Source organism: Symphalangus syndactylus, chromosome 5, assembly GCF_028878055.3.
Source record: "Symphalangus syndactylus isolate Jambi chromosome 5, NHGRI_mSymSyn1-v2.1_pri, whole genome shotgun sequence".
NCBI lineage: Eukaryota > Metazoa > Chordata > Mammalia > Primates > Hylobatidae > Symphalangus > Symphalangus syndactylus.
The window spans coordinates 129,384,521-129,411,140 of NC_072427.2; the positions used below are offsets into that span (position 1 = coordinate 129,384,521).

Genomic DNA, 26,620 nt, shown 5'->3' on the forward strand with positions numbered 1-26,620 from the left:
ACCCAACACCCACATGGTCAGGGGAAGCCAGACCGAACTGGCTTAGATCGAATCGGGTCCCAGGCCTTGAAATGACAGAGGCACAAGGGAACAGCTTCAAGCCAAGCTTTGCCATTCATATCACTTGGGAGCCTTCTCAGCTCAAAAAGGAGGCCACAGAAACAAATCCCTCAGCACATTTTTACAAGGCTTAAGTCAGAAGCTCCTTTCCTTATGCCAAGATGTACCTGGAACTACGGGAAATTTAAGAGGAGGAGTGGGAGGAGGAGGAAGTGGCAGCCCCGCCCGACTCAGGGATGGAAGGGAAGGTTCTAGTAGGGTGACTGTAAATGCTCAAGAGGCAATTAGGTCTCGAATCGTACTGGTGACTAGTTGAAGGGCCTTGACCGACAGGAGAAGGAGGGAGATGGATCAGGGTGAGTACTGGGAATCGACTTACCTTTTCGGAGGTGCTAAGTCAAGAGAGGGGAGAAGTTTGGAGAGGGTAGAGGATGTAGGGAAGCGACAGGAGAGACTGGATTGATGATTGGTGGTTCATTGTGCAATCCGGCTCCTTCTTCTCACTTCTCCATCTGCATTTGGACCTTGGAGTACAAATCCTATGGCCATTCGTTTTCTTTTCTGAAGCTGTGAACAGCCTTTTCTTTAAAACCTGGGGGGCTGAAATGGCCTTGGGAAGTCTGAGGAGCCCCAAAAAGAGCTTGGCCCCCGCCATCAGGTGTCCTTGGGTGCTTGGGAGGCTATTTCTATGGCCAACTCTGAAGCTGTGGGAGGACCCCTCTCAGACCCTAGACCTCTCCCTTGTCCAGCTTCTCCCCTGACTCTCAGGTCCTCACTGAGAGTTGCTGCCCCCACCTCTGAGTTCAGGATCCTTTTTCGATCCCTTCGGAACCCTGCCACTCCTCTGCTGGGAGTGAGAAGAACAGGCCCCCGCAGGCTGGGCCAGCCTGGCCAACACATGGGGCCTGCCAAGGAGGGCACTAAACATGGGTCATGTATTTTTCTTTTTTTTTTTTGAGATGGAGTCTCCCTTTGTCGCCCAGGTTGGAGTGCAGTGGCGTGATCTTGGCTCACTGCATCCTCTGCCTCCTGGGTTCAAGGGATTCTCCTACCTCAGCCTCCTGAGTAGCTGGGATTACAGGTGCCCGCCACCACACACGGCTAATTTTTGTATTTTTAGTAGAGGTGGGGTTTCGTCATGTTGGCCAGGCTGGTCTTGAACGCCTGACCTCAGGTGACCCACCCACCTTGGCCTCCCAAAGTGCTGGGATTACAGGCATGAGCCACCGCGCCAGGCCATGTATGTCTTAAAATAATGTTCTAAAGGCCAGGCACTGTGTCTCACACTGGGCACGGTGGCTCAGGCCTGTAATCCCAGCACTTTGGGAGGCCAAGGCAAGTGGGTCACTTGAGCTGAGGAGTTTGAGACCAGCCTGTCCAACACAGTGAAATCCTGTCTCTACTAAAAATACAAAAATTAACCAGGTATGGTGGCACACGTCTGTAGTTCCAGCTACTTGGAGGGTTGAGGCGGGAGGATTGCATGAGCCTGGGGGGTCAAAGCTGCAGTGAGCTGAGATTGCGCCACTGCACTCTGGCCTGGGAGAAAAAGTGAGATCCTGTCTCAAACAAACACAAAATAAAAATAGAGATATAAATGGTTTTTAAATGCAAGACAGAGTTTGATAGAGAAGGCTCAAGAAGCTTGTCATGTGGTAGATTCCAGGGTACTTTAGTGCTAGAGTTTAGCATATCTTTTCCCCTTGGCTATCACAAACTAGAATAAGTCTAAAACAGTTATATTATCTTTTAAAACTGCGTACTTTAATTAAACAAATAATACACAAAAATGTATACTTATTATAAAAAGCTAAAAGTTCACACAGCATTTTAAAAAGCTCAAGTTTCCTTTTACATACCTATGTACTTTCAATCCTGATCCTTTCCCATAGGAAAGCCCCATTAGCAATTTGATCAACTGCTTCCAAATAACACTAGATTACCTAAAATGGTTTGTTTTGCACAAACAGATTATATATGTTATTTGATGACTTGCTTTTTAAAAACAATCACGTATCTTGAAAATCTTTCCATGTCAGTGCATATTGGTCTATCAAAAATTTGTAATGATTATAATTTTCCATTCTGGGCATATAAGCACAATTTCTTTAATGAACTTATTAATTTGCTTAGTTTGTTACTATCTCCTATTGGTGGAAATTTAGTTGTTTCTAATATTTTACTCTTATAAACAATGCTGCAATGATGTCCTTGTTGATAAAACTTTGTATACGTGTGTAAATATTTTTTATACATAAGATTTCTAAAAGAACAACTGTTGGAGCAAAGCAATATCCACTTTAAGTTTTGATGGATATCAACTGATTGTCTCTAAAATGTCCACATGAATTTACACTCCCACCATCAGTGTATGAGACAGTCCATTTCCATATGCCCTCAGCAAAATAGGTTATTGTTATTCCTTTAAATATTTTTGAATGGATCAAAGATGAATCTCATGATTGTTTTAGCTTGCATTTCTTGCTATTATCATAGCAAGACTGTCTTAATAGTTATAGCCACTTTTATATATTATGAATAGCAATGCTTTGTACCTAAGAGGCAAAAGACTTAAGATTTTAACTTGTGCAACCAGCTTGAGAACACTTTCTCCTGCCAGAAGCTATTTGAATTGCTGGGTACTGGGTGTAAATAATCGAACAATATAGTTAATCATGTAGACACCATCAAATGAAAATAATGTTTCAAGGAAACACTGTAGTAGTAAGTGATTAACTGAATAATAAGAGGTTCAGAGTCTAGGAAATTGCAGAACAGGGAGACAGATCGAGTGGGTCCTGGAGCTGGTTCTGTCCTGACCTGATGAGCTGCCTGAGGGCTTGTGCCCTCCTTGGCATCTTAGACTGAGGAGGCTGAGAGGGAGCTGTGCTTTTTATTGTGTTCTTTAGATCCTTAGGGGTCTGCAGAGAAGTCTGGGGGTGGGCAGAACCCCTGCCCGGTTCTCCCACTAGAGAAGTTCCTCTTAGGTCTTTTATTATATTTTCATTTGAAGAAAGCACAATATTCACTTACTTGGAAAAAAAAAGTTTGAAAACTTCAGACTAGTACCACCAGCCAGAAGTTAAGAACTAGGTTCTGGAGTCAAACTGTCTAGGTTTAAATGCCAATTTTGCCACTTAATTAAGTAGGTGACACCAGCCACCTACTTAACTTACTTAACTTTGCTGATCATCTTCCTACTTATCTGTAACATGGGGCTGATAATATCGAATTGGTTAGTTACAGGGATAGCAAGAGATGATGCATATAAAGGCTGGAGTTCCATAACACTTAGTTAGTATTAACTAGATATTCAACTAGTGTTGCAAGTGCAAATATCCCTTATGTTCTGAAATGCTTGGGAAGAATTTTGTGGAGGAGTGGCTGCTGGGTTTTGTTTGAAGAATGGGTACAATGGAGACACAAAGAGATTAGGGAAGGGGCAGGGGCTGTCAGAGGTAGATATGAGTATAATCTATTTGGAGGCCACAGTACAAGTGAAGCAGTTTATTTACGGGCTAGTGGGAGATAAGATTGGAGATATATGTTGGGACCACATTGTGAAGGGCTTGGAATGCTTGGCTAAGGAGTTTGGACTTGAACTTTTAAGTAATAAGACATTTTTATTCTTGCACACTAAAAGAGGCACAGAACACAGCAGTAATCTCCTATAGGAATCTCTTCATATGCTGTCACACAGATTATACTCTCACATTTTGTAAGAAGGGAAGAAATGAAAAGGAATAAAGTATTTGTAAAAGTCCTAAAAATGGACAACAATAATGAGAAATGGAAAGAGAAAAGAAGCTAGAATAAATGCAAAAACAAAGATAGAAGAATGGAAGGAGCTGAGTCCACCTTCCACCTGGCATTTTGTGGCAGGTGCCAACTCTGTGCCAGCTGCACTGGGTAGAATTTGCCCTTTGTTGTCTCCACCTAGAGCGTTCCAGCCTCACCACTAACATGACTGCCCGGGACTTTGTTGGCAGTTGATTCCTTTAACTGACCCAATTTTTCATCCACCCTAGCTGGGGCCTTAGGAAGCCCTGCAAGTCAAAATATTTCAATAAGTATTAGCGCACCATATGCCCAGAGATGCCAGCCCCTTGCACACATAGGGTGGTCCTTCTTTTCCTCTTACCAACACCTGTGTTTAGGTCCTCATGAGCCTTTGGCTTAGATCGTTGTGACAGGGCTCTCGCTGCCCTTCCCACCCTTGTCTTCTTCCCCTCTGGTCTGGGCTAAATGCCACAGTCGAATTAATCCTAAAGTACAGCTTTGATCCTGCCACTCCTGCTCAAAAGCCTGCCTTTAATCAAAGTAGCCCTTTCCCCTCAATACAAAAGGAATACATGTTCAAAGTAAAAGCTTGGGAAACGTCAAAAAACCTAAAGGAAAGAAAATTTCCAATAATTTCACCACCTAATCTGTACATACTAATTTTTAGTCTTTTAAAAAAATCTTCCTTTCTAATGTCTTGTGAATTACTTCTCTATAATCTTTGCTCCTTTTTTTGGCTGCTATTGGTGCCCTCTTTGTTGGAATCAAGTTGGAATCACCAGATGAGAGGAATCAAGTTTATGTAGCCAACTCCTCTTGTAAGACATTTGGGTTGCACTGAACATTTTTATGCTTAATTTTTGTACAAAAATTATTTTTTAAGAAAAAAATCCTAGATGAGAAGTTCATGGGTCAAAGGTATTTATGTTTTAAGGCTTTCTTTTATTTTTATTTTATTTTATTTATTTATTTGAGATGGAGTCTCGCTGCGTCACCAGGCTGGAGTGCAGTGGCCCAATCTTGGCTCACTGCAAACTCCACCTCCCGGGTTCAAGCAATTCTTCTGCTTCAGCCTCCCAAGTAGCTGGGACTACAGGCACCCACCACCATGCCCAGCTAATTTTTGTATTTTTAGTAGAGACAAGTTTTCACCATGTTGGCAAGGATGGTCTCAATCTCTTGACCTTGTGATCCGCCCGCCTTGGCCTCCCAAAGTGCTGGGATTACAGGCGTGAGCCACCGCACCCGGCCACTTTCTTTTATTTTGTAATAAATATTGATGAATTGCCCTCAGAAAGGTGTAACATTATATCTACCCATCAGGGCTAGATCTACCCATGACTACTGAATCAAGCAGCAGCGTCTTGGCCCGGGCTCATGTCCCTCCTCATCCTGGCCCTGCTGCCCTCACAGGCTCTGCCCCTTCCCATCCCCTCCATCCCCAGTGCTCTTCTGCAGGACGACTCTCCTTGAACCTCACACACATATGTGTCTATCCATTCAGCAGATGTCACCGAGCACCCACCAGGATGGCATGAGATTGTGCAGGTTAAGGGGGCAGCCTCTGGAGCCAGCCTCCCTGGGTTTGAATCCTATCTCCACCCAGCACCTTCCTGTATGTCAGGAACAATATTAACAGCTCCATTTCAGGGGGTGGTGAGAACATAAATTATTTCAGACATGCAAAATGCTCTAAACAGTGCCAGGCATTGGTAAGTATTCCATGAACATTAGCCATGCGTATCTGCAGTTAGGCACCAGGCTCCTTTCTAGGCAGGGGGATTTGCATTTGAAGATGGCTGAGGTCTCTTGCTTTTGTGGAACCAATTCTAGATATTAAGTACCCTGAAGAAAATAGAGAGGGTGTTGTGATAGAAAGTGATCACATGGTAGGAAGTAAAGCACCATGCTTGGTGGCCAAAGAAAGCCCCTGTGCAGTGGTCACTGCTAAGCCAAGACCCGAGTGGAGAGATGGAGGCATGAGTGAGGGCAGGGCTGTCTTGGGTTTTGGTGTCAGAGGATAGGAGCTTTGCATCACGGAGCTCATCACATGCAGATGGCTGTTTTAATGTTGCTTGCTTGCTTGCTTGCTTTCTTTCTTTCTTTCTTTCTTTCTTTCTTTCTTTCTTTCTTTCTCTTTCTCTCTCTCTCTTTCTTTCTCTCTCTCTCTCTTTCTTTTTTGAGACAGGGTCTCGCTCTGTTGCCCAGGCTGGAATGCAATGGCATGATCTCAGCTCACTGCAACCTCTGCCTCCCAGGTTCAAGCAATTCTCCTGCCTCAGCCTCCTCAGGAGCTGGAATTACAGGCATGTGCCACCATGCCTGGCTAATTTTTGTATTTTTAGTAGAGACAGGGTTTCACCATGTTGGTCAGGCTGGTCTTGAACTCCTGACCTCGTGATCCGCCCGCCTCTGCCTCCCAAAGTGCTGGGATTACAGCCGTGAGCCACTGCACCTGGTCTGTCTCCTTTTTCTTAAAAGGCTGATAATACATCAGGATATATCTGATCCTTTTATACCCTTGTCTTTGTATTAGTCAAATAAGTGCCAGGAGTCTTGTGGCTGGGGCTTAACTCTCCTCTTACTCATGTCATTAACTCCAGTGGGATTGTGGCCAAGTCAAGAAGGCCTTGTGGGAACTGACATGTTTTTACTAACTGATTCTGCTTGATTTTCTGCTTTGTTGAGCCTCTTCCTGATCCTCTTGGCTTTCTTTTCCTGCTTTTGAAAACCCTTCCTTTTGTTTTCTTAAGTCAGTGTCTCTTTGACATAAGAAGCACTTCAGTGGAGTGGAATAAAAAAGAAAACCTGTGTGTCCAATGGAGCATGAGTTTTCTCCATGCCACTGCAACCTTGGGCCTCTGGAGAGGAAGACATCGTCCTTCCTCCCCCTCTCCTTTCTTTCCCAAACTAAGAGAAGCCTGGCTCAGGGGAAAACTGAGTTGGCTGTCCCTAGGAACTATGCTTTGAGCTACAAACAGCAGCCAAGAAAAGGCTACCCTGAGTCCTGTTCCCTCCTGTGTGTCCCTGTCTCTTTTGGATCTATGATGATTCAGGGTGGGAGTTGTGTATGGGACGGAGAGACTTTCTGTGAAGGCTCAGTGGTCCTGCTATGAAAACTTCAGGCCCCTTAGGAATAAATGAGAGGCAACCAGTTCCCAACCAGATTGAGGCCAGCTGCTTTCTGACATTATTTGAGACAGAGTCTCGCTCTGTTGCCCAGGCTAGAGCCCAGTGGCGCGATCTCGGCTCACTGCAACCTCTGCCTCCCGGGTTCACGCCATTCTCCTGCCTCAGCCTCCCGAGTAGCTGAGATTACAGGCTCCCGCCACCACGCCCGGCTAATTTTCTGTATTTTTAGTAGAGAAGGGGTTTCACCATGTTAGCCACTATGGTCTCGATCTCCTGACCTCGTGATCCGCCCGCCTTGGCCTCCCAAAGTGCTGGGATTACAGGCATGAGCCACCATGCCCGGCTGCTTTCTGACTTTTAACTATGATCCATGATTTATATCATGACTCAGCTACACATAAAATTGCCCTTGTTCTTCCTATGTGTGATGCATTGTATGTTTTCTATTCCATTCCATTTTTCTTATTACTGGCTACCTCTCTTTAAATTGATTTCACAAACTACTAAATGAGTTGGCACTGAAGTTTAAAAACTGCTGTTGAATGATCAAAAGGGATCTGTCTTAGATCTTTCTCTAAATTTTCTGGTTCCAATAACATATCTATTTAAGTGCCCCAACACATCAAGAGGTTTAACAACTTTGTACCAACTGATCCAGTAATTCACCTTTGTTGAATCTACCTTACAAAAGATTGTTGTTAAGAGACGGACCAAGGGATCATTGTGCATATTCTGTTTTTAGCCAGACATTTGACACATTTATGGAAAAGATGAAAACTGGATTTGATTTTAGATTGTGAAGGAAATTTAAAAACATTGACTTCAGCTTTATTCAAAGATGAGATGCAGTTAAAGCAGTTGAACAACTATGCCCAAAGAGTTGTTTTTTTTTTTTTTTTTTTTTTGAGATGGAGTCTCACTCTGCCACCCAGGCTGGAGTGCAATGGCACGATCCTGGCTCACTGCAACCTCTACCTCCTGGGCTCAAGCAATTCTCCCACCTCAGCCTCCCAAGTAGCTGGGATTACAGGTACTCACCACCAGGCCTGGCTAATTTTTGTATTTTAGTAGATGTGGGGTTTCACCATGTTGGCCAGGCTGGTCTCAAACTCCTGACCTCAAGTGATTCACCCATCTCAGCCTCCCAAAGTGCTGGGATTATAGGCTTGAGCCACGGTGCCCAGCCCGAGAGTATTTCTTTTTTTTTTTTTTTTTTTTTGAGATGGAGTCTCGCTCTGTCGCCCAGGCTGGAGTGCAGTGGCGCAATCTCGGCTCACTGCAAGCTCCGCCTCCCAGGTTCACGCCATTCTCCTGCCTCAGCCTCTCCGAGTAGCTGGGAGTACAGGCACCCGCCACCACGCCCGGCTAATTTTTTGTATTTTTAGTAGAGACGGGGTTTCACCGTGGTCTCGATCTCCTGACCTCATGATCCGCCCGCCTCGGCCTCCCAAAGTGCTGGGATTACAAGCGTGAGCCACCACGCCCAGAGTATTTCTTAATGGCTCAGTGTTTACATGAAAGAAAGAGCTGATGATACACCACTGGCCTCCAACTTAAGCTCTAATGCTTAGAAACATCTTATTACTGATTACTTAGATGAAGACTGGAAGATGGTATAGCCAGTCTAGAGATGGAAAAGTAAAACATTTGGGTCAAAAAATCAGAATCGATCAACCTGGGCAACATAGGGAGACGCTGTCTCTACAAAATATAAAAAAAAATATTATGGGGCACGGTAGCACACAACTGTGGTCCAACCTACTTGGGAAGCTGAGATGGAAGGATCACTTGAGCCCAGAATGAAGGCTGAGGCTGCAGTGAGCCAGGAGCATGCCACTGCACTCCAGCCTGGGCTGCAGAGTGAGACCCCGTCTCAAAAAAAAAAAAAAAAAAGGATCAAGATAGGTAGGAAAGATGCAAAAACATTAAGAACCTCTGTGGAAGTTCAAAATGCAAATGGCACAAAAACTGGCTGGGAGCAAATATGAGTTTTTCCTTTAGGATGCTGCTTAGCAGCCTCTCTTCCCAGTAAAAAATGTCTTTAGACATTGCCACATGTCCTTCAGGGCACGGAATTTCCCCTGTTGAGAACCACTGAGATAAACTGATGTACTACTAGAGGAAAGACCTGATGAACTTTTGTTGACAGTAAATGCAATCTACACATTGCTAGTAAAGGTCACAAAAGAAATGCAATCCAAGAACGCATGATTCCTACCAGTAAGAGTAAAATAATGACTCCTTACTCTGTACCTGGCACAACGCCAAGGTCCTTCCATGGGCATCCTCACTTAACGCCCACATGAACCCTATAAGGTAGGAATACAATTGTCTCCATTTTTCAGATGAGGACGCTGATGTTTAGGGATATTAAGTTACTTGCTCGAGGTCTCACAGTCCAGGTGATAGACCTGAGGCTGTGTCAGTCCAGAGCCTGCCCACTGCCCACTGTGCTATGAGAGTTTCACCACCATATACCAGGTGTGCACACACAGGAAGCAGGCAGTGCCCTCCCCATAGACCTAGAAATGGCTGAGAAGTCAGACGTAAGTTACAAGTGACCCAGAGAGTCTCCAGAATTCCAAAGCAGGGACTTGCCCTATAGCTGAAGTCCCAGCCTCCAGTCAGCTCACTGACTTAATTCATACAAAATCCTAGTATGTTTATTCTTATATCAGCAGGATAATATAGTGACTTTTAGAAAGATTGTCAACAAATAGTTAAGAGCACGCAGTGGCACTTCAGGGGTTAAGTTTCGGTTATCTGGAATTGTTTCCCTTTTGGGGACCCCAATCCTTGATCATTGTGGCTCCAGGTCCAGACGTGGAATTCACCAGGATCAACACTTCCCCCCGCCCAACCCCCCGTGCACCCCACTCCCTCCGGCACACCCCACCCTCCCCGCACACCCCACCTCCCCGCCCCCCGCACACCCCACCTCCCCCCCGCACCTCCCAGAAATGACTGAGAAGCCACAAGGGACGCCTGAGCCCAGGGGGCTGCAGGTGGGCGTGACCTGTCCCCTCCTCTCCCCTAGTGGCAACCTTGCAGCTTGAGTCTGTCGACCTGCAGAGCTCCAGGAACAACAAGGAGCACCACACGCAGGAGATGGGCGTCAAGCGGCTCGCTGTGCGCCGCGGCCAGCCCTTCTACCTCGGGCTGAGCTTCAGCCGACCCTTCCAGTCCCAGAGCGACCACATCACCTTTGTGGCTGAGACCGGTGAGTTTGCCCTGCCCCAAGGCCCCGCAGTTTCCCTCAAAATGAGGGTATTAACAGAGTCTACCTGCGGGGCCCCTGGCTTTCCCACCTGAGCCGCCCTCCACTTTCTTGTCCTGGGAGCCCCAGGCCCCTCATAATCAGGACCCTATTAGTGCTGTTAAGGAGAGATTTGGTCAACTCGGCAAACTGAGGTTGTGGCAGTTACCAACCAACCTGTAGATACACAACAAGCACTGTGCTAAAACTTTACACACATTAGCTCACTTAATCCCCAGGACAAGACTTTCAGGTGGTACTATTATGATCCCCATTTAACAGATTAAAAAACAGAGGCCTGGGGATCTTAAATGGTTTGCCTGAAGACACCCAGTGGCAGTAAAAGCCAAAAGCATTAGCAGGTGGTGGGAGAAGGTGGCGGTTCTTCCAACCCCCCTGGAATCATATACCACACAGGTTTTTTGAGCCTCACTTTGGGGTCATTGTCTCCTACGCAGGACCCAAGCCGTCAGAGCTGCTGGGGACCCGAGCCACATTCTTCCTCACCCGGGTCCGGCCGGGGAATGTCTGGGGCGCTTCTGATTTCACCACTGACTCCAACTCTCTCCAAGTTTCCCTTGTCACACCAGCCAATGCAGTTATTGGCCATTACACTCTGAAGATAGAGATCTCTCAGGGCCAAGGTCACAGTGTGACTTACCCGCTGGGGACTTTCATCCTACTTTTTAACCCTTGGAGTCCAGGTAGGATGTGCTCACAGCTTGTAATGCTAACCTGATCCATTGGAAAGGCCCTGTGAGGTTCTTTGGAAAAAGCCCAGAAAATAAATCGCAGCATAGATATGCAATGTAGTACCGTGTGCTCTCACAAAAATCATCTTTACAAAGAATTTCCTTTTTTTTTTTTTTTGAGACGGAGTCTCACGCTGTCGCCCAGGCTGGAGTGCCATGGCGCGATCTCGGCTCACTGCAAGCTCCGCCTCCTGGGTTCACGCCATTCTCCTGCCTCAGCCTCCTGAGTAGCCGGGACTACAGGTGCCCGCCACCACGCCTGGCTAATGTTTGGTATTTTTAGTAGAAATGGGGTTTCACCGTGTTAGCCAGGATGGTCTCGATCTCCTGACCTCATGATCTGCCTGCTTCGGCCTCCCAAAGTGCTGGGATTACAGGCATGAGCCACTGCACCCGCCCTTTACAAAGAATTTCTAATGGCATAAGGAAAGTATTCATGGTGTGATGTTAAGTGAAAACACTGGAACATTTCCTAATACGATCCTAATTGTATTAAGTATGCATGCACAGAAAGAGAGAGTGGCTAGAATACACCAAAACATAACGGCGGGTGTCTCTGAGTAGTGGGAATGAGCAGTTTCCATTGTCTTCTTCCCATCCATCTGTATTTTCTGAATCTCTACAATAAGCCAGCTCTACAATCAGTCACTTTTACAATCAAGAAAAGATCATTGTTTTTTTAAAGTATGCATTGTATTTCTGGCTTCTAGAAAAGCACATAGTAGACCTTTAAGGGGGTCCAGTCTTAATTTCTGTTGCTATGAACCCATCGACTACTCCTGCTGTTTTCCAGAAACACGTTGTCGTTACTGTTTTTTAATTTTATTACTCTGGTTTTTGGTTTGGGGTTTTGCCCCCTCCACTACTCTTAACTGCTCAGAGGACGATGTCTACCTGCCAAGTGAAATACTGCTGCAGGAGTATATCATGCGAGATTATGGCTTTGTTTACAAGGGTCATGAAAAATTCATCACCTCCTGGCCCTGGAACTACGGGCAGGTAACGCTATTACCCAGCGTGGGCCTGGGGTGGGCTCCCTAAGGCTGGTCCTTATACAACCCTGTTATGTAAGGCTGTTATATTACACAACCCTCAAGGAGGGCCACTAATACAGGCGAGGGTGTGAGGGCCAACTTCGCATCCAGTGAGAGGGGCAAGGAAGGAAGGGGTGGATGTCTTTCCTTTTTAGTTTTTAACATTTTATTATGAAAAACCTTAAAACATAATCAAAGTAGACAGGCTACTACAATGAATCTCCCTGTACCCACCTCGCAGCTTCAGTAGTGATTGATGTATCATGAGTCTGTTTCATCAACACCAGGGGTTTGCAAACTACAGCCCATAGATCAAATGTGGCCTACTGCCTGTTTAGCCCACGAGCTGAGAATAGTTTTCACAATTTTTAATTGTTGAAAAGGAATTTTAAAAGAACAATATTTTGTGATGTGAAAATTATATGAAGTTCAAATTTCAGTGTTCACAAACAGCATTTTATTGCAACATAGCCATGTTTATTCATTTAGATATAGTCTGTGGCTGCTTGCGTACTGCACTGGCAGAATTGAGTTATTAAGACAGGGACCTTATGGCCTGCAAAGGCTAAAATATTTACTATTTGGTTTTTTACAGAAAAAGCTTGTCCTTCTCTGGTCTGTACTCCTCTGCCTCCACCTCCGCTCCCCACTCCACCACTAGTTTTTGTTTGTTTGTTTGTTTGTTTGAGATGGAGTCTAGCTGTGTTGCCCAGGCTGGAGTGCAGTGGCATGATCTTGGCTCACTGCAACCTCCACCTTCCAGGTTCAAGTGATTCTCCCGCCTCAGCCTCCTGAGTAGCTGGGATTACAGGTGCAAGCCATAATGCCCAGCTAATTTTTGCATTTTTAGTAGAGACGGGGTTTCACCATGTTGGCCAGGCTGGTCTCGACCTTCTGACCTCAGGTGATCCACCCACCTCGGCCTCCTGAAGTACTGGAATTACAGCCACTGCTCCCGGCCAATTTTTTTTTTTAAGCAAATTACAGATACCATATCATTTAATCCAGTAACACTTCAGCATATTTAATCCAATAATACTTCAGAATATAGTCATGTAAAAGATGACTCTTTCTGCAAAACTTAATCAGAATACATGATTGTAACTGAAAAAAAAAAAAAGAACAGTAATTCTTTAATAACATCCACTATCCAGTCAATGTACAGAGGGGACCTTGGCTCTGGGCAACGTTTCCACTCTCAACCCCTGCAGTCGTAGTTTCTCTCTCCTTCCCACTGCCACCTCAGTCCTGCCCACAAACTCCAAAAGGGAAGAGGTGGGGGAAGCCTTGCTGAGGGAGAGCACGTTTTCCCCATTCTCCAACTGTGGCGACCTGTGACCCTCTTTGAAACTGAGACAAATACCTGAGCATTTGGCAGCCAAAGGGTTGTGACAAACATTGTGTATGTCTATTATGAGCCCACCCTGGCTCTTCCAGGGCCCACAGCGTCTGCTCTGAGCTCCTCTACCTGATTTCAAGACTGGCACGCCTGGCCCTACATTGATCTCTAGACTTTTTCTGCTCTGATCCCTTCCCTGCTCCTTCAAGTCCTCCAGATAGGAGTCTGTCTAAGTGCTTGATACCCACCATGCTCAAAGACCTCAGGTAAATGTGCCCACTCTCCTCTTCCTGCCCACCCAATCCATCAAAGCCCATTGGCACCAAAGCCTTCTCTCATCTATTCAGCCAATGGGGATCTCTCACTCTCCAACTTCTGTTTCCATTTTTCATCAGAGCCACACAGTTTAGTTTTTCAGAACTGCAAACCTAATACATTCCCAATTTGATTTACAAGTTCTTCAAAGGCAGGACCTTGTCTTATATTTAGCGCCCTCCCCCTGCCCCCACACCCCCATATACATGCCATCCCCAAAAGTCTGTTAGTGACTTAAAGTTTCAGAAGTCTAGACATTTGCTCTTCTCTTTTTTCTCCCTTAAAATCACTTGGAAGTTTGAAGAAGACATCATAGACATCTGCTTTGAGATCCTGAACAAGAGCCTGTATTACTTAAAGAACCCGGCCAAAGACTGTTCCCAGCGGAACGACGTGGTGTACGTGTGCAGGGTGGTGAGTGCCATGGTAAGGATGGATGTTTCCCGCCATCTGAGGACAGTCTGAGCTTCCCCGGGAGCTGTGGAAACCCACCTGTCTGTCCTCTGCAGATCAACAGCAACGATGACAATGGCGTGCTGCAGGGGAACTGGGGCGAGGACTACTCCAACGGGGTCAGTCCTCTGGAGTGGAATGGCAGCATGGCCATCCTACGGCAGTGGTCAGCCAGGGGTGGGCAGCCTGTGAAGTACGGACAGTGCTGGGTCTTCGCCTCTGTTATGTGCACCGGTGAGCGAAAGATCACTCACTTAGGGGTGTGATTAACTTCATTTTCAGAGAAGTTAACTGTGGCTCATAAAGGTTCAGTAGTTTGCCCATGGCCCCACGCCTGGGGGTGGTGGGCACCCAGGCCCTGAGCCAGCACACCATACAGTCTCGAGGGATCCTGTGCATTTATGTGAGAGGGGGGTTGACCTGTGGCAATCACCTCACAGTATCCTTGATGGATCAGTCAGACTGTTAAAACTGTCATCTGGATAGAGGAGTTTGAGGTCCCAAAGTAGAAACAAAATGGCTCCTTTCTACCACCTGCTCAGGCATCTCAGCTCGAGGTGAGCCTGGCATGGGGGGGCAGGTGGAAGTAGATGGCATGAGATAGCTGACCTCACCCATAGGCAGAGCTAGCAGCCCCCAAATGCTTCACTGAGAGATCCTTGAGCAGTTATCATTATAGACTTGCCACCTTGCTAACCACCCTTAAAGAACATCAATGTTTTATGCAGTATCAATTATTTACAATTCAGTGCAAAGTTGAGCAGATCATCTGTGAAGATGAGAGAAAGATGGAGAGTACTTTTCTCACCCTTGCAAGGCCAGAATCTCTTAGACAGGCCTGTCCTGCTACATGATGGAGGTCGATAAACATTTGCTGAACTAACAGGGTGACTCAGTTGGAGAAAGGAGGAGCAGAGAATGGGGAGGACAGAGACAGGTGCCAAAGACAAGGGCAGAGACTTTTTGGAGAGGGCAGCAGAGGCTGGCAGTTATATACAGGTGCTGCAGACACAGAGGAGGTTTAAATCTGAGTGTTTGAATCCAGTGACCTCACTTTGCTCAGGTGTGAAATGGGGCTAGGGCTACTCTGGCACTCAGTATTCTCAGTTGTTCCTTGGGCTGGGAAGTCCCCAGGCCGTGGCTAGGTAGATGTTATGGAGGAGGCCTGGGATGAGCAGGAGAAGGACGAGGTCCACCATCCTGCTCCATTTCCAAGCCTCTCCCCACTCCCAGGCGCTCGAGTTACAGGGCCACTGCGCACTGGGGGAGCTGCCCCTGCCAAGCTTCCTGTGGCCACTTCCAGCCCAGGTGTAGCTCCCACGCCAGCTAAGGATCTGTGACAAGCCCAGGAGCTGTGCTGTGAGTGGACAGGTGACTGTAGACAGGAAGCCTTCTTGGGGGCTCTTCAGTGAACCAAAACAAAAGGATTGGTCACTCTCAATATTCCTTTTACTTTTTGAAGCTGTGTAATCCTCCTGGCAGCCTCAGTAGGCACCATCTGCCCCTCCTGGGAGGGAGAGGAGTGGGATAAACCTCTTTGAACTCCTCACCATGCTGGCAGATGTCAGGACCCACGCCCCCTCAAGGTCACACCTGGCTCTTGCTGGCTCTTGGCTTGACTTCATCCAACTCTGGGCAGGCAGGGGTGTGTGTATGTGTGTATGTGTTGGGGGTAATGTTTACACTGTGTGACTAGACTGGTGAAATCATAACTCACCTTTTAAAAGCCTTTGTAGCAGTATCATGAGAAGCCACAAGAGAGAGCTGCTGCCTTATTAAAGATGGTTGCTGGCTCTGTGGTTTCCCCTCATCTCTGCTGACGGTTTCCACTGTCTCTAGAAGTCTATCTTGTCCCTCTATCCATTCTCTAATTTCTTTCATACCTCCCCCTACCTCTTGTCTTTAAGTAGAATTACAGATCCCAAATTTCAGAAGTAGAGTGGGAGGAGCGTGATGAAATAATCTGTACAACAACCCCCTGTGACACGTGTTTACCTACGGAACAAACCTTCACGTGTACCCTCAAACCTAAAATAAAAGTTAAAAAACATTTCAGAACTAAATTTTCAGCCTCTCTAGTAGCTGGAACTACAGGCACGTGCCACCACACCCAGCTAATTTTTTTTTTGTATTTTTAGTAGAGACGGGGTTTCCCCATGTTGGCCAGGCTGGTCTCAAACCCCTGACCTCGTGATCCGCCTCAGCCTCCCAAAGTGCTGGGATTACAGGCATAAGCCACCGCACCTGGCCCTCTGTCTTTAACTTGGAAAGCTGCTGAGTGGAAAGACTTCTAAATGATAAGTTGGATTATTGTTAACTGTTGTTTTAAGCGACCCTCAAATGATTCCTTTCTCCTTGTGGGATGTCGATCACTGATGGGGCAGCAGGGCTGTGGGACTGGGTGTGGGGATCTAAGAATAAAAGAATTACTGGTGTGGTTCCGTACGCATCTTGGCTTTCTCTCCTCCAGCTTGAAAGTTACAAATTATGCATGGAAAACCAATAATTCTGCCTGAAATGAACTCAGCGATTCTCTATATTTTTGTCTTTAGTAATGAGATGCTTAGGTGTTCCAACCCGTGTTGTTTCCAATTTCCGTTCCGCGCACAACGTGGATAGGAACTTGACCATCGATACGTACTATGACCGAAATGCTGAGATGCTGTCAACTCAGAAACGAGACAAAATATGGTGAGAGGCACTGTCTTGAACAGCTCTCTGCTCTGTCCCAGGGAGGGCAGAAAAACTTTGACCTGGTTCTCTCTGGCTCTTGAGGCAATATTGTAAGATTGCCCCGAGCATTGCTGCTAATGCTCAGAGAAGAGGAGAAGAATTCCCCAACCCAGAAGGCTGTTCTGGCTAATTAGGTCATCAAATTTAACTCATTTCAGAGATAGAAAACAACGGGATAACATTCTGAGGCCTCAACCAAATGACTAGCTGGGAGTCTTCTGAACACTGACCTCAAAAGTCTTTATTCATCTTCCTCTTCCTTCTCTGAGTCCGTGTTTGTACCATTCTGTTTTCCCGGGAGTCAGACAGAGACTGGACTGGCTGCTTCGGTAGACCTCTTCTTGTCTCTCTCGACTTCTTCCTCTGCCCGCCCCACTCACTGTCTGCATGCGTGTGTGTGTGTGTGTGTGTGTGTATCTCTGTGCATCCCTTTGTGTATCTCTGGTTTCTTTTCCTGGTTCCTTTGTTCTTCTCAGCTGTACCCCCAAATCTGGTTTCCTGTTTTTCCTTTTCCAGCCAGTTTTCCAGATAAGACTTTTTTTTTTTTTTTTTTTTTTTGAGACTGAGTCTTGCTCTGTTGCCCAGGCTGGAGTGCAATGGTGTGACCTCAGCTCACTGCGACCTCCACCTCCCTGGTTCCAGTGATTCTCCTGCCTCAGCCTCCCAAGTAGATGGGACTACAGGCATTTACCACCACACCTGACTAAATTTTGTATTTTTAGTAGAGACAGGGTTTCACCATGTTGGCCTCGAACTCTTGACCTCAGGTAATCCACTCGCCTCGGCCTCCCAAAGTGCTGGGATTACAGGCCTGAGCCACCACACCTGGCCTCCAGGTAAGACTCTTTTGAGCTGTGTGAGAACTACCTGCTGTCCTAGAAGCCCCCTCCCTCTCTGAGCTTCAATTTCCTTGTCTGTAAAATGAAGATAGCATCTACTTCACAGGGTTGCTAGGGTGAAATGAGATCAATGCCAGTAAGGAGGGCTTTTCAGCCTGGGATCCACAGATAGACTCCTAGAGGTCTGAATTGTCTCTGATTCAGGAAGCAGTGATGTATCTGAGGATATGTAACTTAGGCACAGTTCTGTCTTTGAATGCATATCTTGAGTCTAATCGTGAGGAAACATCAGACAAGCCCAAAATGGGGGCGACTCTGGTTTTAAAAAATAGATAAACAACATAAAGACTGTTTTCATTAAAAGCCCAGACTTCACCACTAGGTAATATCTCCATGAAACAAAACTACATTTGTACCCCCTTAAATTTACCAAAAAAAAAAAAAAGAGAGAGAGAGCGAGCGATTGTTTTCAAATCCCAATGTAACAAAGAAAGAAAGGTGAAGGAACTGTTCCAAGATCAAAGGAGACAACATGCTGCGTAGCTGAACGCAGTGTGTGATCACCGATGGCATCGCGTACCGCGTGGGAAAAGAATGCTCTAAACAACATCATTAGGTCAACTGACAACATTAAAATATAGACAGTAAATTAGATAAAGGCATCATATCAATATCCAATGCGCCAGGGTTGATGAACTATACAAGAGTTATGTAAGAGAAGATCCCTATTCTTAGGAAATACACACTGAAGTGTATATGTGTAGGTATCTATTCCTGTCCACATTGAAAGAAAACAAATGGGGCAAAATGTTAACAACAGATGAACTAGGTAGATGGGTGTTCTTTGTACTATTGTTTTTTGAGACGGAGTCTCGCTCTAGCGCCCAGGCTGGAGTGCAGCAGCGCCATCTTGGCCCACTGCAAGCTCCGCCTCCCGGGTTCACGCCATTCTCCTGCCTCAGCCTCCCGAGTAGCTGGGACTACAGGCTCCTGCCACCATGCCCGGCTAATGTTTCGTATTTTTAGTAGAGACGGGGTTTCACCGTGTTAGCCAGGATGGTCTCGATCTACTGACCTCGTGATCCGCCCGCCTCGGCTTCCCGAAGTGCTGGTGTGTCCGGAATTGGTGGGTTCTTGGACTCACTGACTTCAAGAATGAAGCCGTGGACCCTCCCGGTGAGTGTTACAGCTCTTAAGGCAGCACGTCTGGAGTTGTTCGTTCCTCCCGGTGGGCTCGTGGTCTCGCTGGCTTCAGGAGTGAAGCTGCACACCTTCGCGGTGAATGTCACAACTCTTAAGGCAGCATTGACCCAAAGAGTGAGCAATAGCAACATTTATGGCAAAGAGCAAAAGAAACTGCAGAAGAGGACCCGAGCGGGTTGCTACTACTGGCTTGGGCAGCCTGCTTTTATTCTCTTATCTGGCCCCACCCACGTCCTGCTGATTGGTAGAGCCCCGTGGTCTGTTTTGACAGGGCGCTGATTGGTGCGTTTACAATCCCTGAGCTAGACATAAAGGTTCTCCACCTCCCCATCAGATCAGTTAGATACAGAGTATAGACACAAAGGTTCTCCAAGGCCCCACCAGAGCAGCTAGATACAGGGTGTCGATTGGTGCACTCACAAACACTGAGCTAGACACAGGGTGCTGATTGTTGTGTTTACAAACCTTGAGCTAGATACAGAGTGCCAATTGGTGTATTTACAATCCCTGAGCTAGATAGACATAAAGGTTCTCCAAGGCCCCGCCAGACTCAGGAGCCCAGCTGGCTTCACCCAGTGGATCCCACACCGGGGCTGCAGGTGGAGCTGCCTGCCAGTCCCGCGCCGTGCGCTCGCACTCCTCAGCCCTTGGGTGATCGATGGGACTGGGCGCCATGGAGCAGGTGGCGGCGCTCGTCGGGGAGGCTCGGGCTGCACAGGAGCCCACGGAGGTGGGGGAAGGCTCAGGCATGGCGGGCTGCAGTCCTGAGGCCTGCCCCGCTGGAAGGCAGCTAAGGCCCGGCAAGAAATCAAGCACAGCGCCGGTGGGCTGGCACTGCTGGGGTACGCAGTACATTCTCCGCAGCTGCTGGCCCGGGTGCTAAGTCCCTCATTGCCCGGGGCAGCAGGGCCTGCGGGCTGCTCTGAGTGCGGGGCCCGCCAAGCCTACGCCCATCCGGAACTCCAGCTGGCCCACAAGTGCCACACGCAGCCGCGGTTCGTGCTCGCGCCTCTCCCTCCACACCTCCCTGCAAGCTGAGGGAGCCGGCTCCGGTCTTGGCCAGCCCAGAAAGGGGCTCCCACAGTGCAGCGGTGGGCTGAAGGGCTCCTCAAGTGCCACCAAAGTGGGCGCCAAGGCCGAGGAGGCGCCGAGAGGGAGCGAGGGCTTTGAGGACTGCCAGCATTCTGTCACCTCTCACTGGGGTTACAGGCGTGAGTCACTGCACCCAGCCCATACTATTCTTGTGACTTTTAGTATGAAATTACTTCCTAATAAAAAGTAAGAAAAAGAAACAATGATATAAATCACTCCGTATAGTGCCTGGTACCTGGCAAAACCTCAGCTAACGTGAGTCCTTGTCTCCTTACTCCCTCCTGCAGGAACTTCCATGTCTGGAATGAGTGCTGGATGATCCGGAAAGATCTCCCACCAGGATACAACGGGTGGCAGGTTCTGGACCCCACTCCCCAGCAGACCAGCAGTGGTGAGTGAGGACCACCGCCAAGAGGCTCTGGCTCTGTGGGGAGGCAGATTAGGGTGACTGGCCGTGGGAGCAGGAGACCAGGGAGGAGCAGCGTTTTCCACGGCACCCTCTTCCCGAGGTCCCAGCTGACACAGCTTCGGATCAGGAATCTAACTCTACCATCGACAGAGTCACCTGGATGGGTCACTGGGCCTCAGTTGTGTCCTTACCTGTAAAGGGGAAAAGCTGATGATGAGCGTTGCCACTTCACAGGGTGGCTGTGAGGGTCAGATGAATTAATGGGAACAAAAGTGCTTGGTAAACTGGAAGATATCCCATGGGTGAGAGTCAGCGGTGCCACTGCCTAGCCCATCTCCACTTCCCACAGCCACAACCAGCTGCCCCTGGCCCCCATATCAGTAGCCTGTTGCCTCCACAGGGCTGTTCTGCTGTGGCCCTGCCTCTGTGAAGGCCATCAGGGAAGGGGATGTCCACCTGGCCTATGACACCCCTTTTGTGTATGCCGAGGTGAACGCCGATGAAGTCATTTGGCTGCTTGGGGATGGCCAGGCCCGGGAAATCCTGGCCCACAACACCAGTTCCATCGGGAAGGAGATCAGCACCAAGATGGTGGGGTCAGACCAGCGCCAGAGCATCACCAGCTCCTACAAGTACCCAGAAGGTGCTGGGCTGGGTATTTGGGGAGAGGGCCGATTTAAGCTTCTTTGTGATGCTCCCTAGCTGGAATGGCTCCAAGTTGAAACCGTCACCATCTAATCACCTCTTCCTCATGGCAAACTCCTAGGGGTCCTTCCTGGATCCCAGGCATGTGGCCCTAGGGTAGGGTTACTAGCAAATGAAAATACAGGATGCCCAGTTAAATTTGAATTCCAGGTAGATCCAGATAAACAAATATTTTATTTGTGTAACATATGTCCCAAATGTTGTATGAGACATACTTATTCTAAAAAGTATTAACTGTTTATCTGAAATTCACACTGGATATGATTTTTAATATATAAGTATGTTCCAAATAGTTCATGGAACGTACTATACTAAAAATCATTTGTTGTTTATCTGGAATTCAAATGTGGTTGGATGTCCTGTATTTTAACTCCACCCAGAGTGGCACCACCGTCTCCCTATGTCCATGGCAAGGGGAGCAGTGGAGTGGGGGGGATGGGCCTCTGGGCGTGTGGACGGGGTGGACATCCCCACAGAGGGCGCGTGTGTGGAGTCAGGCTGCCTGAGTACTGAACAGGGCGCTGCCGTGCCTTGTGTAAGACTGGACACAGTTTACCACCCCTGTGCCTCCATTTCCTCATCTGTAAAACGGGATAACAGTCCCTCAGACGGATGTTGAGCGGGTTAAATGAGTGTCCACAGAAAGCACTGGGAACAGTGCCTCTGGAATGCAGCAACTGCTCCAGAAAAGTCCACAGGTGGAGGTAAGTTTGGGTTAAGCTGTTGGAGGCTGCACAAATGTTTCATTAGGCATAACTGAAGCCTGTCAGTAACAATCTGAACCTGTGATCAGTTAAGCAGCTGACCAGTCATTACCTCCTCCTCCTTGCTCTTGCTACCCAAATAAATATGAAGGGCGGTAGATGCTCAGTGGCTGCCTTTGCTCACTAGAAGCAGGGAGCCCTTTTCTTCTTTTCTTCTTCTCTTCTCTCCTTCTCTTTTCTTCTTCCCCATGCTAGCCTTTCCTTAAAACAGTTTCTTTTGTTTTTTACCATTTCTACGTTCATCCCTTCAGTCTTGTAATGACGGTCTCAAGTAGTAACAGTAGTAACTGTGGTAATGACAGTCTCAAGTAGTAGCAGTGGCAGTCAGCCACATTAAACCTCCATGTTGAGTAGCCCCCATGGACAAGAGATGAAGCTCTTTTGTTTTTTTTTTAGATGGAGTTTTGCTCTTGTTGCCCAGGCTGAAGTGCAATGGCACGATCTTGGCTCACTGCAACCTCTACCTCCTGGGTTCAAGCGATTCTCCTGCCTCACCCTCCTGAACAGCTGGGATTACAGGCACCCGTCACCATGCCCAGCTAGTTTTTGTATTTTAATAGAGACGAGGTTTCACTATGTTGGCCAGGCTGGTCTCAAACTCCTGACCTCAGGCAATCCACCCATCTCAGCCTCCCAAATTGCTGGGATTACAGGCGTGAGCCACTGAGCCTGGCCGAAGCTCTTTTTTATAAGTTTCGAGCATATATTTTAGCTGGAGGGATGCTGGTTGGGGAGAGAAGCCTCTGGCTTCATGGCGATGATGATAGTGATGCTGGTGGCCATAGTGATGGCAGAAAACAGTGCTGAGTGCTTGCAGCCAGCAACTCACTTAGCCCGACGTTTTTTGGATTCCTTATAAGGAAAACAGATATCATCCCCAGGATACAGATGACAGAACAGAACACTGAGAGATTAAAGGAGGGTGACAGAGCAAGGATTTGAACCCAGCAAGCAGCATCTGAGCCGCGCCGCCTCCCTGTGCTGCTATTCCCGTGCCTTGTTGCTCCAGGAAAGTCACTGGTCCTCTCCACCCCTCCCCATGCATGTCTCTCCTGCCTCTCCCTTCTGCAGGATCCCCTGAGGAGAGAGCTGTCTTCATGAAGGCTTCTCGGAAAATGCTGGGCCCCCAAAGAGCTTCTTTATCCTTCCTGTATCTCCTGGAGTCTGGGGGTCTCAGGGATCAGCCAGCGCAGCTGCAGCTTCACCTGGCCAGGATACCCGAATGGGGCCAGGACCTGCAGCTGCTGCTGCGTATCCGGAGGGTGCCAGACAGCACCCACCCTCGGGGGCCCATCGCACTGGTGGTTCGCTTCTGTGCCCAGGCCCTGCTGCATGGGGGTGGCACCCAGAAGCCCCTCTGGAGGCACACGGTGCGGTTGAACCTGGACTTCGGGAAGGGTGAGTGTGAGGCAGGCCTGAGAAGGCACCTACAGGGAGGGGAGCTGTGGGGCCATGAACACAGTGGGGCGGGCCCAGCCAGATCACACAGAGACCCCTTCCTCCGACACACACACATTCCGGGCAGTGAAGCTGCCAGCTGCTGCACCTCTGATGCCACCCCACCAGGCGAGATGGAGCAGTGAGCCCTGGGGACAGTGTGTGTGTGGTGGGACACTGTCTGTCTGTCTCTCACAAACACTTTTACCTCTCACATGAAAGTTCTAATTTTTCCTCTCTCACATCTACATGTTCCCCCTCTCTCTGGTCCATGTCCTGGACTCAAGTTGTCTTTTGTATGTGCTTAGAGACACAGTGGCCGCTCCTCCTGCCCTACAGCAATTACAGAAACAAGCTAACAGACGAAAAGCTCATCCGCATGTGTGGCATCGCCGAGGTTGAAGAGACAGGGAGGTCCATGCTGGTCCTAAAAGAGATCTCTCTGGAGCCTCCCCACTTGTCTATTGAGGTAGTGGCTGGACACGGGTGGCAGCTCTGAGGCTCTCTGACTCACCCAATCCAGGGGCTGGGGTGCAGCAGCCAACAAGACACTGTTCCCACCTCACACCACACTGATGGCTCCAGCACAGTATGGTGTGGTCTAGTGCCCTGTACCAGCGTGGGGTTGGGGGGGCATGAAGGCTTCTCAAAGGAGGTACTATTTTTTCAGAGGATGCATAGGAAACTGTATAGAGAAATGAGATGGCTGTGAAGGCATTTTAAGTAAGGAAATCATTTTGCAAAGGCAGAGACGGGAAAGGCAGTGACTAGGAGATGAAGTAGAGGAGACAGATTTAGAGACTCCACAAAGTCAAATTCAAACAATGACCACCGGCTAAGCATGGTGGCTCATGCCTGTAATCCCAGCGCTTTGGGAGGCCAAGCCGGGAGGATCTCCTGAGCCCAGGAGTTCAAGACCAGTCTGGGCAACATAGCGAGACCTTGTCTCTACTTAAAAGTTTTTCAAAAGTTAGCTGGTGTGGTGGTGCATGCCTCTAGTCCCAGATACTCAGGAGGCTGAGATGGGAGTCCAGGGAAATCAAGCCTGCAGTGAGCTGAGATCATGCCGCTGCACTCCAGCCTGGACAACAGAGTGAGAGCTTGGCTTGTCTCAACAAAACAAAACAAAAGGTGAGTATGGACAAGATTGACAAAGAGGGAAACAAATGAAAAGTGAACTTCAGATTTTGAGTTCAGATGCCTGAGTGGCCAGTGACGCCATTACACAAAGAAGGAATTTCAGGCGAAGGAAGGCTGAATGGAAGAGGGCAGGTCAGTTCCCCATCTCCTGCTACCATGGTTTTCCTTCCTGAAAGCCTCGTTTCCCCACCTGCCCCTCCCACTCGGAAAGACTTGCCCACTGCCTAGCCCAAACCTGGAGGCTTCTCCAACAGCCTGCCCCTCCCCATCCCAATTGAGAACTGGGCAGCTCCAGACCATAAATCAGCTGGCCTACCCCAGGGTTTTCACCCAGGCACACTGTCAGGCTGTCGGGCCAGCTGACACCAGGCAGCCTCTGTGCTGGGGCAAACAGTGGGCGGGACTGCAAGTGCAGACATAAGCCTGGGGCTGCGGCCAGGGCCCTGCCGTGTACCTGAAGCAAACATGACAAATGCCAAGTAGGTTGCTAATTGGTCCCCATCAGTAAGGGACCCGCAGATGATTCCACAGTTATTTTAACCTGTTCTACTTTGACACCCTCATGAGGGTATAAGGGACTTGGTATTTTTGTCTGGACCCCAGGTGAGTCAGGTGTGTTCTTCCTTTTCCCTGAGTCTCTGGCCCAGCCAGAACAAGCCCCCAGTAAGATCTGGGTGGTCAGAGCTCATTTCAGTTCAACCGTGCTTACTGATGTCCATCATCTGGCCAGCACTGTTCTAGGCACAGGGGCTCCAGAAATGAGTAAGAAGGGTGTCTGCCTCCCACTTACAGGCCATGGCTGTGCTGCCCTGTGATACAGCACTGAGCACACCTGGAAAAACTTGAGTCCATGCCTTACTGATGTTTATGAAGACACAGCAGCGTGGAGAAAGATCCTGGGCTGGGGTCTGGGACACCTGGGTCAGGTCCTGGCTCTGCCATTAACACATCATGCGGCCTTGGCCTCATTGTTTCCTCGGTGATGAGCATAAGGGCAGGATGACATCACTGATGGCACATGGGTGGCACACATGACACCACTTCCTTATCCCACACCTGTGTTAGATATGAATCAATTGTGATCCTTTGTCCTCAGGATCCTTTTAACACAGCCTTCCTAGTAGCCACCCACTGGAGCTGGCACTTCCATTTAAATCTCGTGGACATCTTGAACTAGATGGTGGGGAAAGAAATAGGTTTCAGCTTGGTGGCAACTGCCGATTGGTGGTGGCTTCTTGGAGTATTGTGACCTAAGGCAGGCCTGCATATGTGTTAATCTCAAGTACTCTCAGCTCACATTCCTCCCTCGCCACTGTAGCACATTAGCTCTAAGCCGCAGTTCCTCGTGGTCGCCAGGGACCTGGGGGTGGGGGTAACTGAATCGGAGTGCAGAAGCGAGGCCAGTTGCCCATGGGATCGCTGACTTCTCTCCACACAGGTGTCTGAGAGGGCTGAGGTGGGCAAGGCGCTGAGAGTCCATGTCACCCTCACCAACACCTTGATGGTGGCTCTGAGCAGCTGCACGATGGTGCTGGAGGGAAGCGGCCTCGTCAATGGGCAGATAGCAAAGGAGTAAGTGATGCTTCTGCCCACCTCCCCCTTGCTGGTCTCAGAAAAGGGGGGCCCCATGGCATCACAGGACTGTCCTCAATCTCCTGTACAGGGCCTCTCTGCCCCCACTTTCTCACCCTTTTCAGGAAAGGCTGAGCTCAGTGGTGGTGAGTGGGAGCTTCTTACCCACCCAGAGGGGAACCAGATCACCACCCCTCCCACCAGCAGGAAGTCCTCAAGGCTCTCACAGGCCCTTTCTGACTTTCAGCCTTGGGACTCTGGTGGCCGGACACACCCTCCAAATTCAACTGGACCTCTACCCGACCAAAGCTGGACCCCGCCAGCTCCAGGTTCTCATCAGCAGCAACGAGGTCAAGGAGATCAAAGGCTACAAGGACGTCTTCGTCACTGTGGCTGGGGCTCCCTGAGCCCCGCCCTCCAGCTGCCCTCCCTGGCACCCCTGCCCCACCTGGCTCCTTTCTACTCCTATGTCGTCTTGGCTCCACCTCTGTCCCCTCTCCAGCCTGCCTGGGAGTGAATGAAGCTCTGTTAGAAACACTGTGTGCTTTGGGAAGAGACAATAAAGACGTCTTTATTTATAACCAGCATTCTCAAGCCACTTATTG

General features: G+C 48.5%; 1 protein-coding gene across 1 annotated transcript; it reads left to right on the forward strand.

Annotated features, from left to right (window-relative positions):
* The first annotated feature begins 401 nt into the window (after positions 1-401).
* TGM7 (transglutaminase 7) lies at positions 402-26,602 on the forward strand. The gene is made up of 13 exons (XM_055276940.2): positions 402-416; positions 10,010-10,192; positions 10,687-10,932; positions 11,861-11,979; positions 13,966-14,094; positions 14,178-14,355; positions 16,674-16,812; positions 20,276-20,379; positions 20,798-21,040; positions 22,938-23,264; positions 23,612-23,772; positions 25,882-26,015; positions 26,263-26,602. Exons 1-13 carry the CDS (start codon positions 407-409, stop codon positions 26,420-26,422), a joined length of 2,133 nt encoding a protein of 710 aa, XP_055132915.2. The 5' UTR covers positions 402-406; the 3' UTR covers positions 26,423-26,602.
* Positions 26,603-26,620: the final 18 nt, after the last annotated feature.